Source organism: Chenopodium album, chromosome 24 (genome assembly GCF_948465745.1).
Source record: "Chenopodium album chromosome 24, dcCheAlbu1.1, whole genome shotgun sequence".
NCBI classification, from domain to species: Eukaryota; Viridiplantae; Streptophyta; class Magnoliopsida; order Caryophyllales; family Amaranthaceae; genus Chenopodium; species Chenopodium album.
The window spans coordinates 5,705,725-5,724,138 of NC_137857.1; the positions used below are offsets into that span (position 1 = coordinate 5,705,725).

At 32.5% G+C, this 18,414-nt stretch overlaps 2 protein-coding genes and 2 pseudogenes across 3 annotated transcripts; 2 read left to right on the plus strand and 2 right to left on the minus strand.

The window, feature by feature from the left end:
• Window positions 1–1,025: 1,025 nt before the first annotated feature.
• Window positions 1,026–2,759, minus strand: LOC145612361 (putative inactive purple acid phosphatase 29). The gene is made up of 3 exons (XM_081667737.1): window positions 2,471–2,759; window positions 1,420–2,286; window positions 1,026–1,334 (listed from the first exon to the last, which is right to left on the minus strand). The coding sequence occupies exons 1-3, from the start codon at window positions 2,757–2,759 to the stop codon at window positions 1,288–1,290; spliced, it is 1,203 nt and encodes a 400-aa protein (XP_081523863.1). The 3' UTR covers window positions 1,026–1,287.
• Window positions 2,760–5,094: 2,335 nt separating this feature from the next.
• Window positions 5,095–7,003, minus strand: LOC145610447 (putative inactive purple acid phosphatase 29 pseudogene; annotated as a pseudogene).
• Window positions 7,004–10,384: 3,381 nt separating this feature from the next.
• Window positions 10,385–12,174, plus strand: LOC145610448 (anthocyanin 3'-O-beta-glucosyltransferase-like; annotated as a pseudogene).
• Window positions 12,175–15,217: 3,043 nt separating this feature from the next.
• Window positions 15,218–16,234, plus strand: LOC145612304 (uncharacterized). 2 transcript variants are annotated; one of them, XM_081667674.1, is made up of 3 exons: window positions 15,218–15,492; window positions 15,580–15,716; window positions 15,808–16,234. In XM_081667674.1, exons 1-3 carry the CDS (start codon window positions 15,334–15,336, stop codon window positions 16,106–16,108), a joined length of 597 nt encoding a protein of 198 aa, XP_081523800.1. In that variant the 5' UTR covers window positions 15,218–15,333; the 3' UTR covers window positions 16,109–16,234. The 2 variants fall into 2 exon arrangements, with proteins under 2 accessions (XP_081523800.1, XP_081523801.1); XM_081667675.1 differs by having other exon boundaries at window positions 15,219–15,492; window positions 15,580–15,717; window positions 15,812–16,232.
• Window positions 16,235–18,414: the final 2,180 nt, after the last annotated feature.

An 18,414-nucleotide genomic window follows, 5' to 3' on the forward strand; every position in this document is an offset into this window, starting at 1 on the left:
ATTGTTACCCGATATTTATGTGCAACGGTGCTTGATATATATTCTATACTATTATAATCTTGCTTTCTAGAAAACCAAAAAAAATATATATATATTTACAACCGGTAAAGATTTTTAACCAGTCAAAAAAAACATTTTTTTTTTCTTCTTCTTATATTTATAGGTCGTGCATAAAATGCGAGTGGTTTGTTTGGATGATTTGATTTTATTGAATGGTGAATACAATACACAAAAATAATGGATCTATGGTAATTCCAGTTGGCAATGATGTAGTCAGATGATGGTTTCCAAGTAGATGGGATGTTCGAGGCACAACTACTTCGTCATTACATCAATGGATGTACTGTAAGTATGATACTTTTTAATAATGCACAATGGTTTATTATGTCTTTTATTGTACTCGTACCCAGTTACAAACATATGAAACCATGTGTCATTTCGATTTGGATGCTAAGATGATATAAATGTATTGAAATTGTTGATACATGGTGTATCTAATTGAAATCAACCAACAAAAGATAAAGATAATGTATGATAGAGTTGTTGGGGTACCCAATTTAAGTCTCACATGAAAAGAATAAGGAAGAGAGCACTTCGTTATAGGTGAAAACACACTACTCAAACTAGGCATAGTTGTTTAATTTCGAAAATCGGATATTCGATCCGAATATCTGAAAATTCCTAATTAGAGAGATTACGATCCAAATTCGATTCGAAGTTTTCAGATTTGATTACCGAATTTACGCGATCCGCATCTGATTCAAAAACCTGAAATTATTTCGAATATCCGAAATATCCAAAATTTTAATATCCGATTGGATACCTGAAATTTTGGGCCGGATTATCGAATTTTCGGATCGAATATTTTTGTTACACCCCTAAGTTAGGCAGTAGTGTAATTCTTGTAGAATTATGACAAAGAAGTCTTTGTACGTATTCTATGGTACGCAACAAAGTAATATAAAATTCATATCATCACTTACAATAATGGCAGGGCCGGGGTTACATCTAATCTCATAGTTTTCTAGAGATGTAGGCCTAAGAATTCCATTACCAAATTATGGATTATAATTATTATATCTAATAATTGAGAAATCTCAAATTTAGGTCCTTAATCATCAATACAAGAGTACGTATATATTGCTTTTCTTTTTCTTTAATACAATAATCAAAACTAAGGTAAAATTTTTATTCTTGCTTAGACTAAGCTACTAGTCAAGTAGTAGGTGTCTGCTTGCCGGACTGCTTGAGTGCTTCATAGCTCCATCGCCGAACCAGCAAATAAGCTTATTCGCTCATAATCGGTTTAAACAAAGATTGAGCTCGATCTCCACCTGCATAGAAAATGCCCAACAAAAAATTTCAGCACAAACAAGAAATTTGTTACAAACATATATATAAAAAGTCTTATGTAGTTACCAGTTGAGGTCCAAAGGACTTCAGGGTCGATGAGAGTGAGATGATCATCATGAAGTCGCTTCCAAGTAAGGATGGACTTAACTGGACCCCAATTACCATCTTCGGTTTTATCCAACTTAACATTGATCACCCTTGCCCTTCTGGCCCAACCAGCTAAGCCATATCCATGGTACCCGAATCCAGCTCCGTAACATAGTTGTATGTCACGAAGCTTACCACAATAGTCGTTGATATGACCATGTCCTACAAAAGCAGCCTTAATATCCCCAGCTGCAAGCATTGTATCATAGAAGCCCGAATTAACACCGGGGCAATAAACATCCTCCTGTTTTTCACCCACCATATTAGACTCGGTTATGTTGCTGAACTCGGGTATAGGGATATGGAAGAATACCAACCCTGGAGCTTGTCCTTGTTGTGGTTCGGGTGGGCTCGTGTAAGCTTGTTGAAGTTGTTTGGAAGTGCGAAGGAACCAAGATTGTTGAGATGGATGGATCCACTCATAGCCCATGTAAAAATTGGGAGGGAGGCTATAGGTGTATTCACCGGAATCAAGGAGATAAAGGTTAAGGACAGACTTGTTTTGGAGAGGGGAGTTTTCGACACCGGACACCTCCAAGTTGTAATTACCCCATCCCCAAATCGTCTCATCTTGTTCTAGATTGGAAGGATTGAGAAGGGATAGAGTGTTTTTCAATCCAACTATGTATTCCATCACTGCTTTTCTTGGAATTCCAGTTACAAGTGAATTTACGTCGTGGTTCCCAAGTACAGCAACCCATGGGATGTTGGACTCAATTGCTGCTGCAAATGCTTCATCCATCGATCTATTATAGTTATATGCTTCTACTGAATGCACGTTGTCACCTGCATATTTGATTCATCGGATCGCTACAATTAGTTACACACCAGTCAACATATACTTGTACATATATATTTGGAAAATCTTAATATCTAACACTCAACACTTGAGTCAAACACTTAGACATGTACCCGGTATGAACACGAGGACTACAAGCCGGAATTACATACTGAAAAAATGCATACATACCAGTGAAAACGATCAGATCAGGCTTCTCAGTATGGATAAAACGACGGAGATAATGAGTGGTGTTGAGATCAGAGCACGTTTCCATTTGAGATGGCAAGACGTCCCTACAAGGAGTATCCTTGCCATTAGCGTAATGCATATCTGAGATTTGCAATATTTTGAATTCTCCATTTTTGTTGAATCTTAACAACTTATCTTTGTTTTCAACTTTTACATTTGTGTTAAATGAGCTTGCATTTTGGAGCATCAATACAAAAACTCCCACTATGAGTAAACCCAAAAAACCCATTTCTAGCCGTATTAATTTCGTGTTTATCTTTTTTATTGTTATAAGCCGTTTATATAGGGTCATTGTAGGTATTTCCACCATTTAAAGTGAGGCTAACCTGGTAAATTGCTACTAGGTGTCCATTTCTTCAAGCAATGGTTATATTTTAAATATACCTAATAATTGTCACATGATGCATGATCGTTGACTAATAACTCACATGAGTCACATTAACAATTGGTTCCTCAGATTGTGAACAACCTTAACTGCTCGATTTGTTATGCCGTACACCGAGCAGTGCCTCTGCCTCGTGGTCCTCATTAGCCGCACATGGTGGGGCTTTACAATAATCTACAAGGAAGGCATTGTACCCATATATTCGTGTGAGTTTTGTGATTTAATTAATTTGTAGCCAATTCATGTTAAGAATGTAGTCCATTCGCCTTAATGTTTGCTCCATTTTCTTTTTAAAAATCACTCTGCACTAATTGGATGATTTTATAGGAGCACTGCCTAGCTCATTCCCCATATTTTTGTTTATCTTCTGGGGGTATAATCATCTTATCAAGTGTCATTGCAAGGGTACATGTGTCATTTGCGTTGGATGGCCAACTAAGTACTGTTGAGCAATAATTGCATGAATGGATGGACATCTGTCTAAAATCAGTGAACTAATAGCCACGATATTTGAACATATTTACGAAAAGTGCCACCTGACATTTCAACTTGTATTTGTCGATTTTACAGTGGTATTTTGAAAAATGACTACCATATTAGTTTTATGATATATAATATAATCGGGTAATTTTTTTACGTTATAAAATGGCCACAATTAGTGTTATAATATCTGTAATGTAAATATAATTTTTTGGAAGTTTTAATCCAACATGAAATAAATATTATTTGAGAAACTATAAATTAAGAATAAAAATTGCATAAATGAAACTAAAAATTTGATAAATAAAAAAAATGTTAATAATACTATTTAATACCATTAATAAAAATAATATAATTAATAATTTAGAAAAAAATATGTCAATTACGAACTAAATAATCATTAAAACATTATTATAGTCATATTTCAATCGACTACTGTAAAATTTTCAGTTTTGTTAGACTCATTGTATATAGCAAATAATTTTATAATTTATTGTATTCTTTTTTTAAAACAATGGAACCTTTCAATTAATTAATAAAAGTCAGAACAACCAAAAGCCAAGCTGTCCTATTCTTACAAATAATAATTTTTTTTATAATTTTTTGTATTCATATGTATATTACTAGCTGTATTCCCACTATTCGAACTTCAATGCATTATTTGTCCTATTTAATAATTCAATTATTTAAGGTTATTGTAGCACTGCTATTCTTACAAATAATAATCTTCACTTCTCTCATGCAGGTATGCATGGCCTCAACATAAATAAATATATAAATAATTATAGGAAAATGCTATAAATAGTCCTTAGGGCTACATATAACCAATATCTCTCATATACACATTATCTTTCATGATCTCCATTATCTTCGTTTAAAAAACACCCATTTGTTCCACTTGCACAATACAATACTATTATAATAAATTCTTTTATAACTCCAAGAATATAATTAAGTGATGCATAGATTTAAACAAAGGGAGTAGCTTAAGTTATTTACGGAGTAAAGATCAAAGTAAAGATCCAATGACCATTTAGGAAGGGGTAAGGTTACCAACAAGAGTTGGCTCAAATGGTAATTTAAGCAATTTGATGTCGCTTAAGGGAGGTCTCGAGTTCGAGTCTTATCGAATGCAGAAAACTTTTGTTGGTAGACTCACCCATCATAACCCAAGGTGTGCAACCCGTGAATCCGGGTCGAATCTGAATGTAGTCGGAAAACTCTGTTGAGAGATTCACCCACCATAAACCAAGGTGTGCAACTCGGGACGGATCCGAATGTAGTCGGAGCTAAACTCCGATGAACCGGGAGGGGGCAAACTCAAAAAAAAAAGGATGGGGCAAAGTTAAGAGATTTTTTTTTTTTTTTTTTTGTCCCTGTCACAAATTTTAAGAAACTTGAACAATATTCATACATGATCAGAATATTCTAATACTTGTAAGAAACTTCAATCCCATGCCCTGGTTAGGCTCATGACCAAGATTAAAGTGCACATCTTATAAGAAATTTCAAATGGAGGCCCAAAATCGTCGGTCCAAGATTACATATTACTTCAATCCAACAATATAAAAACAATACAGTACAAGACAAATATGGGTTTGATTCTTTGATGTTGGCCTTTTGTCTTTGATCCAAGCTAATAAAAGGCCAAATTTTATTCTTGGTCAATTCATACAACTAGCTATATATATACTAATCTCTAAATACTCTTATCTACTACATAATTTGTATCTGCATCTCCATCAACATCAGCAAATAAGCTTATTCGCTCATAATTGGTTTGAACAAAGATTGAGCTCGATCTCCACCTGCATATATAGAAAATAAATGACCAACATTAAGTAAATGCCAGACAATGCAAGCCCTCAAACATGATATCATTGAAAATTTGATAAAAACATATATGTATACATAAACAGTGATAAGTAGTTACCCTTAGAGGTCCAAAGAACTTCAGGATCGATGAAAGTGAGACGATCATCATGAAGTCGCTTCCAAGTAAGGATGGACTTAACTGGACCCCAATTACCATCTTCGGTTTTATCTAACTTAACATTGATCACCCTTGCCCTTCTAGCCCAACCGGCTAATCCATATCCATGGTACCCAAAACCGGCATCATAACAAAGTTGTATGTCACATAGCTTACCACAATAGTCATTGACATGACCATGTCCTACAAAAGCCGCCTTAATATCTCCAGCTGCAAGCATTGTATCAAAGAAGCCTGAATTAACACCGGGGCAAATAACATGCTCTTGTTTAACACCCACCATATCAGCTTCCGTAATGTTGTTGAACTCAGGTATAGGAATGTGGAAGAACACCAACCCTGGAGCGGGTCCTTGTTGTGGTTGAGGCGGGCTCGTGTAGGCTTGTTGAAGTTGTTTTGAGGTGCGAAGGAACCACGATTGTTGAGAAGGATGGATCCACTCATAGCCCATGTAAAAAGTAGGAGCGAGGCTGTAGGTGTAATCACCGGTATCAAGGAGATAAAGATTAAGGACAGATTTATTTTGAAGAGGGGAATTTTCGACACCGGCCACCTCTAAGTTGTAATTGCCCCAACCCCAAATGGACTCACCTTGTTCTAGATTGGAAGGATTAAGAAGGGACAGAGTGTTTTTCATTCCTACAATGTATTCCATGACTGCTTGTCTTGAGAATCCTGTTTGTAGTACATTTACGTCGTGGTTTCCAAGTATAGCAGCCCATGGTATGTTGGACTCAATTGCTGCTGCAAATACTTCATCCATCGATCTATTATAGTTATATGCATCTATTGAATGCACGTTGTCACCTGCATAATATATACTGTTTCAATCATTGCCACAATTAATTACAATATAATTATGACCGGATCGAGTTTCACACTTTTCAACTTAATTACTACAACCATGAATATCTTTAAGTCCCCCAATAAAAAATTACAATCATTCCATACTAGATTAATTTCTACATTAACTAAATATCAATTTGAAATTACAAATATCCCACACAGTACACATTACTGACATGAGAATGCATTGATAATGTAAAATATATGTGAGAATTGGAACAATAATTATAATGATATAATCACAACCTATATCACTTGATGTATCTTTGACACTTCAATATTTCGACCCACCTAAGATTGACTTTTTTATTTTTTTCCCATGCAAAAATAAAAGCCAAATTTGACATTTGATCATAAACTTGAGTTGAACATGATGAGCACTCGAGTTTGAGTAACATAGACTTGAAGCAACAAGTATGATATTAATTTATACAAAAATATAAAATAAAAATGCGCCCATTTATATATACATACCAGTGAAGAGAATAAGGTCGGGCTTCTCGGTGTGGATGAAACGGCGAAGATAATGAGTGGTGTTGAGATCAGAGCAAGTTTCCATTTGAGATGGCAAGACATCCCTACAAGGAGTGTCCTTGCCATTGGCGTAGTGCATATCCGAGATTTGTAGTATTTTAAATTCTCCATTTTTGTTGAATCTTAACAACTTCTCCTTGCTTTCAACTTTTATATTTTTATTATCTGATGAGCTTGCATGATTTTTGGGCATCAATACAAATACTCCCACTATGATTAAACCCACAAAATTCATTTTTTTATGTAAACTTGAACTCATCTTTTATATTCTATAGCTCAATTTGATTGAACCCCACTTTCAAACTACGAGTACTTTTATGTTAAACCCAACCAAGTTTGTTACTCTGTTGCATATATTTGGGATTACTTATACTACGTATATACAATTATACATATATAATAATGGGACAATTATTGCTCTGATAATACGTAGTGTGGTAGTCTAGTGCCCCACGGATCTCGTGCACCACATAGCCAAATAAGTCCACTTGGCACCCTTACGTAACCGAGTTACCATCTGACGGGATTTTCAAAAGAACTTTCTTGAATTAGTCATAGTGTGGACTTTTTTTTTTCAAGATTATTATTAAGCCCGTTCACTTCACCTTCTTTCTTTTTTTTTCTGTTTTTTGAAACCACTTCACCTTATTTTTAGTAAACTGAAATTTTGATTTGAAATTATTTTTGTTGAATTTAAATTATTTTTACTGATTAATATTATATTTCTTCTTCAAGTTTACTGATTTTTGCCAAACTGAAATTATTTTTACTAAATTGAAATTATTTTAACTAAACTAAAATTAATTATATTGAAATGAATTTTTTCTAAGGTAAAGTGAATACGGCCTTACACTATTTTAACCTTTACTATATTTAATTATAAAATAATAAAATTTTAAGTATTTGCAAACACATATTAAGATGTTATGTTTCTAAAAAGATCTTACTAAATTATGTTTAAATTTCTCTTATTACTTCACCTTAAAAATATAATACTAAGCAAAAAAAATTTCAGTTCAGTAAAATGAATTTCAGTTCAGTAAAATGAATTTCAGTTCAGTAAAATTAAATTTAGTTTAGTAAATAAAACTAGGTTAGACTCATGCGTTGTACGATTTAATTAATTTTTATTATTGTGCATAAATTAAAGTTTTATCATTTGTGTATAAACGAGTGGTTATTTTTTTTCTTTTTTTGTTAGAAAAATGTATAGTGTAGGTTAAAAAAATGATGACAGCACACATAGAAAATAGAGGGAAAAGTTTTATTGTTAGAATGACACGTAGCCACGTAGGATAATTTGAGGATTGATGATGTCAGCAATGTTTTGTTTTAGTAATAGTTAATAGATTCGGTAACTATAAAGAAGAAATATTATAGAAATTCCGAAATAAATAATTTCAGTTCGGCAAAAATAATATTATTTCAGTAAAATTAATTTCAGTTCAATAAAAAATAATTTAAGTTCAACAAAAATAATTTCAATTCAGTAAAAATAATTTCAGTTCAGCAAAAATAAGGTGAAGTGATCGGAACCTTACTCCAATCCCTTTGTTTCAAAATAATTGACATATTAAAATGGGTATTATAGTTTAAGAAAAGTGGGCAAGTCACTATTTTTTTCAATAGGCTTTCATTAATTAAATACTCGTAGCCTATTAACATTAATTAAGTACAATACTAAACAAAAACAAACAATAATCTCATTGATTGTGAGTTGATGAGTCATAAATATATTAAATTTGGTACCTGCTCCATCTACTAGTGCGTAGTGCCTCGTGGCTCTCGTGCACCCAAGTTGAAAGACTTGAAACAAAGGGGTTAATTTGTGAAATTACTTTATCTATTTATTTTGGTGTAGGTGTACTCAAACCGTAACTATTTAGGGGTATTTGGTATGAAAATTTGAAATGTAGGAAACGTAAATAAATAATTGTTTCCATTTCTATTAGTTTGGTATTACCTACAAGTTGTTAAAGAATAACAATATCCCCCAAATTGTTACCCTTATCCAATTAGTGTAAACAAAATGTGTTTCCCTCCTCAATTATAAACTCCTCAATTTGTTTCCATTCTATAAAGATACTAAACATATATCAAAGGTAACGTGTATCATTACCCTTTCCCTTACTTATATAAATCATTTTCATTTCATTTACGGAATTTATACCAAACGCCCCCTTACCGTATACTCCAGTATCTAGTAGAGTTAGTTGAGTGATATACGTTATATATTGGTACATCATTTGGCAACAGAGTGAGTATATGGTAAGGATTGAGAAGCTTTTAAAATAAAAATAATAATTAAAAAAAATTATCGGGCATTTGGCATGTGTGAATTGAAATTTGAGGAATTATGGGTGGGAATTTAATTGGAAATTAATATTAGAAAGTAAAAATTCATATATAGTTTGGTAGTTATTAGGACTATATTGATATTTACTAAGAAAGTATATTAATGCATGCCCTTACTCATATAAATCATCACCTTCCTTTTCACCTTTCTCATTAATGGCAATTTGATCATTTCATACCCTTGTTAATTTCCTTCCCCAATTCAATAACCAGCCCCCTTAGGTAATAGATTTGTGGGAATTGAGTGGAAGTTTATTTCCCATTCCCTAAAATCAAACAAGGAAATTAGTCTTGTTGGTACATATATTCTCATTCCCACCTTAATCCCACACACTAACACACCTCCTTAATTAGGATAAGGAGTAGTTGGATTAAAGGGTAAAAATTATTATGTGATTTAGGTCATCAAAATAATTATGTGAAAGAGCAAGTTTAAAATAACAAAAAATTATTGCAAAATACTAAAGTTCATCTATCTTCAAAAAAGTAATGAGTCACCCTTAATTAGTTTAATTTGAAACATTTTATTATACTCCCTTCGTCCCCGAAAGAACGACCCTATTGGGTTGATTTCGTGGGTATTAAGAAACTTAAAGAAAAATAAGTAAAAGTGTATTGGAAAGATAAATTTACATGAGAATTGTAAAAAAGTAGAGAGATAGTAATAAAAGTACATGGAAAAATAAAAAATTTTATATGTGGAAGCTTATTTTGCACAAATATTGTAGCAAATTGGAGGGTATTTTAATGCTAATGGGTCGATCATTTTGGGACTAAAATTAGGCTATAAGGGTCAAACTTTTGGGGATTGAGGGAGTACTAGATATTACTTGTACTAATTTAAGCTTTTCAACTAACAAATAACAAATACTACAAATTGGGACGGATGGAGTATGAAAATTAGTGATTGAGGTGGGACAAACGGAATAAGTAACTACTTCATACAGAGTAACTTTGAATTCCTGAATTTTTTCAATTCAAAATCAACTACTTCTTACAGAGTACTTGTGTAAAAAAATTTCATTCTATTCTATTTGTAGTGTGTAAAAATATTGAATCTTAAACACCATACACTGAAAAAGAGGTAAATTAGTCATTGATCATTCACGGAGTTATAAATACGTACGGAGTACTCGACCTAAAATAAATTTGATATTGGTATAAATTCAGTTCCTCGAGGACCACGAGTACAAAATCTGATAATCCATTACAAATAAGGAGTCATAATTTGAAACAACACAAAAAACCAAAACAAAACATAATGGAAGAAAATGGAAGCAAAAAAAGCAATCTCACAGCGTACTTTATCCCGTACTTAACACCCAGTCACTATCTTCCTCTCTTCCAAATTGCTAAGTTGTTTGCATCCCGCGGAGTGCACGTTATATTCCTTACCACCTATCACAACTCCCTCTCTTTTCGCGATTCCATCGATTCTCTCAACAAACTCGGCCTTCCCATCGACCTCGACTATGTTGACTTCCCTAGCAAGGAAGTCGGCTTGCCCGAGGGGGTCGAGAACTTCAGTGCTTCTCCTAACTTGGAGATTGCCGGTAAAATCTTTCGAGCTTTTTTCATGCTTCAAGCTCCCATTGAACCTAAGGTTCGGGCTGCTAAGCCTGACTGTATTGTCGCTGATATGCACTGTTTTTGGACCACTGATCTCGCCGCCAGCCTTGGTATCCCTCGTTTGATTTACCATGTTCGAGCTGCTTTTGCCCTTTCAGCTGTTGATGCCATTGATAGGTATGTACACAATATCATATCGTCCATTGCACCATTTTTTAAATACTACCTCTATTTTATATTACTTGCAAATACTTAATTGTATGTTAGTGTACTCGATATCAGACCCATTATTAGTATTACAATACTGTACGTCTGTACATAATCTAATAATAAATTAAATAACACTTTATTTGAGGTCAAAGTATGAAAATTGAATCTGAATATCTTAATGATTTTTTTGTTTTAACATTATTATTGTATGTGTCCTGTTTTAATATATACACATTACACAATGTGTAGGTATACTCCTTATGAGGATGTTAAATCTGACGACGAACCCTTCCTAATACCGGGCCTCCCACATCCAATTACATGACCCGCTCCGAACTTCCGCAATGGATCCGAACTCCGAGTCCATACACCACATTCTCCAACAAAGTTAAAGAAGCTGATCGCAACTGTTATGGTGTTCTTGTTGATAGTTTCTATGAGTTGGAGAAAGACTACATAGATTACTTCCGGACCACCTTGGACCGTCGTACTTGGTGTATCGGCCCTCTTTTCCTACACCATGACATTGTTCTTAAAAAAATCAACTCCAGCTCGGATAACAACAACAACGACAAAACAGAGGAGACCTGCAATAAACACCCTTGTTTGGAATGGCTAGATAAAATGCCACAAGGAAAAGTTGTGTATGTAAGCTTTGGAAGCATATCAAGGTTTAGCTCAGCTCAACTGTATGAGATTGCTGAGGGACTTGAATCTTCGGGCCACCCGTTTATTTGGGTGGTCCGAAAAACGGAGGGAGAGTCTAAGGAAATAGCGGATAAATGGTTACCCGAGGGATTTGAGGAAAGGATTTCTGAGAAAAGTATTGGGATGCTAATAAAAGGATGGGCACCCCAATTAAAGATATTAGAGCACCCGGCCATTGGTGGGTTCGTGACTCACTGTGGGTGGAACTCATCGGTAGAGTCCCTTACCGCGGGGCTACCTGTGGTGGCTTGGCCTCTCTCTGCTGAACAATTCTATCATCGAAAGTTATTTATCGACGTGTTAAAGATTGGTGTTGGGGTGGGGAATATGAAGTGGAGCTCCATGATTAACGGAACAGACGAGTTAGTGAAGAGTGATATGATAGAGAATGCTGTGAGGGAGTTGATGGGTGATGATGAGGAGGCTCAGAAAAGGAGGAAGCGAGCCAAGGAGTTTGGCATTGCGGCTAAGAAGGCTGTTCAAGAAGGTGGTTCATCTTATGATGATTTAACTGCTGTCATTGATGAACTAAAACGTCTCAAGACATTAAATGATGTTGCTTGATTCCATTGTTTCTGTTTGGGAATAAAAATAATGTCACTGATTAGTGATCACCTCAAGTGTGAAGCGAGTTGAAATTGTATATATATATGTATATGTATATATATATATATGTATATGTATATATATATATATGTATATATGTATATATGTATATATATGTATAATTTAGAATTAATTAATTTTGATTATGGAAATTGTGTTTGTTTTCTAAATCAGTTATTTACGAATTTTGATAATCATTGTAGATGTCGTATGACATATTGTTAATTATATTAGTCTTTGTTCTTTTATAATGCTTTAATGTTTGAGGATCGATAAAAGTAGTGCAATAAGTGATTACTACAGTATTAGATAACTTTAGTCAATAAGTGTGACATAGATATTTTGTTTGGACATTAATCAGTGGCATAGGTCCAAAAGAAATGACACGAAATGTTATGGCCTGGCCCTTATGGATTTATATTGCATCTCATTGTCTAATTAGTGAACACTAGACCCTAGTGTAGGGTCTACTACCTACACCCCCATGCAAAACGGTATTGTTTTACCCTTCCTCCCACTAACTTTTCACTTCCCATATACTATCCACTTGCAAGTTGCTACGATAACCATCTATACCCCACACACTACATTATGTAAAATAAATTGAACCACCATTCAAATTCTCTCTTTCTTTTCATTTTATTTCTCCATTTTCTCTCTCATCAAAATCTTCAATATTTGCAAATACATTTCAATAAAAAGTTATAATTCTCTATAATAGTCAAGCACAATGTCTAATATATGAGGCAAATTTACACAATTGCTGGAAAAAATACCAAAGCAAAGTCGAAAATCGAAATTGTAAGTGTTTTTGTTGATTTTGAAATGAAAACATAAGTATAATATCCTAGTTTTTTTTACTGATTTTTGTCGCAATTGTGTTTTCATGAAAATAAAAGAAACATCCAGCTTGAAAATGTATCAACATATGTATCAACATAAGTATGATGATATAATTTTACTTCTTTTTGCAAAAAAAAAATGGGGAAAAAAGTAAATTTGTGGTGTGTTATTAATTTAAAAAATTACTGGACTCAAAAAGTTAAAAAAAAGAGTATAATTGTCGCAAATTTCTGGATGATTTAATCTATTTCATATGAGTATAGATTTGTAAATTTAGTTTGTAGTAGAAAGTTCTATTTTTAATGAATGTTCATTTTCAATTTGGTAAATGTTCATTTATATATTAGTACGATGTTATTCACATGTTAATAGATTATTAATACAATTAATGTTCATTTATATATTAGCACATGATCATTCACATATTAATGTTCATTCGTTTTATATTTTGAAGTGGAAAATTCTTTGATAAATGTTCATTTTTTATTGGTAAATGTTCAATCACATAATATTATATGATTAGGTAGGTGAGACATAATCACCAAAATTAGAATCAATTTTTCCATTACAAAATTTTAATTTCATGGCTGTACGATGATCATATTAATCAATAATGCCATTGCACCAAAAAAAAAAAAAATAAATAAATAAATAGGGATTCCACATGGAAAACAAACCATAATGCTACTCACATGCACTCATGCAAATTTCTAGAATTCTTAAAAGGACTACAAGCTAGTTATTTCCTCGCCTTTTGAATTCACTTTAAATGAAAAATGCTTTATTCAGTATATATCAATTATTTAAATTATACAAGGAAAGATGAAATACTTCTATCATCATTCTATTTGTATACTCTGTTCTCTATCGTCCACAATATTATATTTGGTAATTTCTACTTTGATTAAATTCATCATTTTATCTTTTTTTTTTTAAAAAAAAAAATATTGTAAATTACTTATTAATGATAATCGATAAATGACATCAATTGATGAAATAGCGCATTATCAAACGTAAATTTAGAAATTAGAAGTACATGTATAGTACTCCGTATTAATTATCTTAAAAACCAGATGAAGTATTATGAGACTGTAAAACACATGATTAGAACCTATTTTCTCTTTAGTAAGTTATTTAGTAGGTGAGATTGTGAGATTCTTCCTCATGTGACTGATAAGATATACGTGTGATGGATGAAAATAAGAGAATGACAAGTTGTTGATTTGCACCCATTAAACAAATTTGATTAGATTGTATTGTTATGTATCGTGTCACATACCCACTTTAATCCACATGCCTCAAAAGGATATGTTATTCTCTTTTCCTTTCTTTTCATCTTAAAAATGAACATGATAAGAACCTTGACATAATGTTTTTTGTTTTCATTTTTCCTAATAAACCTCCTGCTTATGATTCTTTTGTATGTAAACAAATTGTAATTAACATTGTAGCTTTGAAAATGGACGTTGTTAAGTGGAGTAGTAATTAAGGTGTGCTTTATGGAATTGACTTATTTAAGCTTATGAGCTTATGTTTTTTCGAAATTGTAAGTGATTATGTGTTATTTTGTTCAATTTATGTTACTTTAACTTATTTGAACATATTTTGCATGGAATGTGTTAAAATAAGTTGAGAACAGCACACAGTATCCTAATAATCTTAATAAAGATTACAACATTTGTGTGTGCACGATTTACTTTTTGGATGAATCCTTTTTGTACTTCGTAGTTTGAAAATATTGGAAGCAAATATATAAAAGAAGGGATGAAAAAACAGTTTGACGATGCAAGTGAGAGGGACAATTGATAACAAGGCAAGGACAGCACTGAAAATGAAGTAGCTAAGTGGTGGGGTGAGTGGTAGTGATTGAAACTATGAGTGAATTTAGGTTGAGGTGTGCATATATTAGACGTACTTGCAATCATGAAATTAGAATGAAAATGTGAGTGATCAACAATTAGGTCAAACCGTCAAAATCATATTGTATTTAAATAAGTAGTCGTAAGAAAATTTGAAACAAACAATAAAAAGAAACCAAATCAATATGATATGGTTAGCAGTGAATGAAGCAGCCATGAAGTTTCCCTGAAAATTGCCTTCCTCTTTCCTTAATTATTAAAACACTTCAGGAAATATATAAAACTGTTTCGTTCATCAATAATTCAGACCAACCATTTAAAGTATTGGTCTCATCATTTTTAAATTTCTCTGTTTCTTGATCTGTGTTTAGAGTGAAATTAATAATTAGAAATTACAAAAAAAAAAAAAAAAAAAATGGCAGGGATGCTACCAGGAGTAGAAGCAGCAAGAAGAAGGAGAGTTCATCAAAGCAGTAGCATTAATAATAGCAGTTGTTCATCTCCTTCCTCGAGACGCCTTTCCTTCTCACTATTCTCCACAAATACCTCTACCACCTCTGCCTCTACTTTCTTTGTAAGTATTGTTTTGTATAAAGTAACAAAGAATACATGGTCGAATGTTTAAATTAAAGGAATAGATGGGTGTGTCTGTACTATGCAGGGGCATACGACAAGGAGCAGGACATCATACGAAGATGATGTTGTATATGAAGATGACGCAAAGTTGGGAGTTTTGGCTAGAGAAGCCAAGGTTAGACTTGATGCTAAGCTCAGATCAACACCCCTCAAATCTACCAGGTTAGTTACTCCATTCAATTCTACTTTTATTTTCATTATTAATTCATTGAAATTGTTTGCTAATATATGTAAATAATCCTCCTAATTTCAGGAATAATAATAACAGTGAAGAGAGAATAGGAAGATTCCTGAACAATGAAAATGAAGTAACAAGAAAGAAGAAAAAGAATGGAAAAGTAAACAGCAAGTTTAGTTGGAAATGGAAATCAGGGGAACAATTACAAGATAAGAATAGAAATGAAGAATGTGCAGTATGCTTGGATGAAATGAAAGAGGGTGATGACATAATGAATTTAGAATGTGATCATAGTTTTCATTCAAAATGTTTGATGCCTTGGATTCAAACTAATGCCCACTGCCCCTGTTGCAGGTTCAAGATCCAACACCTTTAAACTTCATTTTTGTCCCTCTTTCTTTGTCAATTGAGTCATTACAATACAATGTTCATCGGCTTGCTTACCTCTGTTACATATTAATTGCAATTTTGGGTATTATTTGTGAGTATATATGTAAATACAAGATTGGTGTTCATTTTGAGTCTTTTCAGTCGAATTGCCAACCAACCCATATCATGTGATTTAGCTTCCTCCTTATTCTCACCTACCTCCTCATTTTTTTTATCTTTTCGTATTAAGTGATCATTGAATTTTAATAACAATTATTATGAGAAATTTCCAATTAACTACTCCGCGTAGCTATTAAAACTTTGTGCAACAAAGTAAAACTTGCTGCCATTACTTTCTCAGCTACAATCAAATTCAATGAACGTACATATATAATTGAAGATTCAAGAGCTTCATACAGTTTGCTATTTGACATACAAATTCGAATTATATGATTGTATATCGCGATTAAGTCAAATAGAAAATTCTTACAAGAATTTAAATTGTCAAAATTTCCACCAATAACTATTATTTCTTCCATAGAACAATAATAATGCTAACAAAGACCTTAACACATAATCCCAATTAATGCAATACTCAAGATTTTTTTTTTTTTTTAGAATAATCAATAATTTGTTCTTTTGATGGGACAATCAATAATAATGGAGTAGTGAAAAGAGACATTGAATGATGGAGGAAATCCTTTTGGACTTATTGATAACCAAGGTCACATATCTTTTTATATACTATGTCCGTTCCTAAAAGTTTGACTCACTATTCATGTGATCAAAATAAAATAAATTTGACCACATTTTATTATTTATACAATGAACTTTATAAAAACTTTATTTATATATAGCCGAAGTTAATAATGGTCAAAGATGTTCATTGGAGACCGTGCAAATGCAAAGTGAGTAGAACTTTCGGGAACGGAGGGAGTATTTTACTTTGCCGATCAATATTAATCAGTGTCTTATACCTAATTGGAGACCGTGCAAATGCAAAGTGAGTTGAACTTTCAGGAACGAAGGGAGTATTTTACTTTGCCGATCAATATTAATCAGTGTCTTATACCTAATTAAAGACCGTGCAAATGCAAAGTGAGTCGAACTTTTTGAAACGGAGGGAGTATTTTACTTTGCCGATCAATATTAATCAGTGTCTTATACCTAATGAAAAGCATGTTTATGTGATTTTTTTTTAATATTGTCCTAATAAAAATTGTAAATTTCAATATTTACTTTTATAAATTTACTTGATGATAACTTTGATAGTGGCCAAAAATTTGCATTAGTAACGGAGAAGTCAAATTGTATAAGATAGAAATATGTTGATAGTAATTAATGTACTACATTTAAAGATAAATTATGTTATTTATAAATCAAACATAGTATATGATTGCATTGCTATAAATCATGTCACATAATTGCAAAAGAATACCAACCGGCATTTGGCACTTACCTTGACAACAAAGTGGAAAGGATGAATGAGAATGATACTCTTAGGGCCTATTCTCTTCAGCTTAATTTCAGTTCAGTTCAACTTTAATCAATTTAATTCAATTTAGTTTCTAATTTCCTTCTCTAAAAAAATATTCATTTCAGCTCTATTCAGTTCAGTTCAGCTTAGCTCAATTTAGTAAATGAGAACATTCCCTTGATTAAGACATACACAACCACTAAACCACATTCTAGAAAGCAAGAACAAACAAAATTCACCAGCTGGTGATCTTGCTCACAAATCACAATTATTGATTTTATATTTAGTAATAATGATTGATAGTCAAGGGCAATTTTTGAAATTTTAAGATCTATTTTTCCCAAAATATAAAGCTCCTTAAGAACCTTTTTATTTTTTTTTATTGTTTCATCTCATCTCAATCATTGTCTCAAAACAATGGTTGTATAATTGAAAATGATTTTACATGTAAGTCTGTAATACGGGTATTAAGTATAAATTACTAAGTAAAATAAAAATGACAATTGGTCTTAGGTGCATCCTCATGCACCTAAGATAGGTGCAACAAGTAAAGGCCCAAAACGCGCGGCCCAATTAAAAACCCAGACAACAAATCCGCGATCCGCCAAAATCAACACTACGCTCTACAAAATGAACATATAGTAAAAAAATATGAACATGAAAAAAATGGACATTTAATAATAAAAAATGAACACGTAAAAAAATAAACATTTATTACTTATAATGCATATGTTTCATAATCATATTATTTTTTATTTCTTCAAATTTTTATGTTCATAATTAAAAGCATTATATTCATAATAATATTTTACATGTTCATATATAATTTCAAATAT

Excerpts from the sequence above, each read along its gene's own strand:
- LOC145612304 (XM_081667674.1), top strand. The coding sequence starts at position 15,334 with ATGGCAGGGATGCTACCAGGAGTAGAAGCAGCAAGAAGAAGGAGAGTT. Across the intron at positions 15,493-15,579 it reads CCTCTGCCTCTACTTTCTTT|GGGCATACGACAAGGAGCAG; the intron begins GTAAGTATTGTT and ends TGTACTATGCAG. Across the intron at positions 15,717-15,807 it reads ACACCCCTCAAATCTACCAG|GAATAATAATAACAGTGAAG; the intron begins GTTAGTTACTCC and ends TCCTAATTTCAG.
- LOC145612361 (XM_081667737.1), bottom strand. The coding sequence starts at position 2,759 with ATGGGTTTTTTGGGTTTACTCATAGTGGGAGTTTTTGTATTGATGCTC. Across the intron at positions 2,287-2,470 it reads TGATCTGATCGTTTTCACTG|GTGACAACGTGCATTCAGTA; the intron begins GTATGTATGCAT and ends TCAAATATGCAG. Across the intron at positions 1,335-1,419 it reads AGTCCTTTGGACCTCAACTG|GTGGAGATCGAGCTCAATCT; the intron begins GTAACTACATAA and ends TTTTCTATGCAG.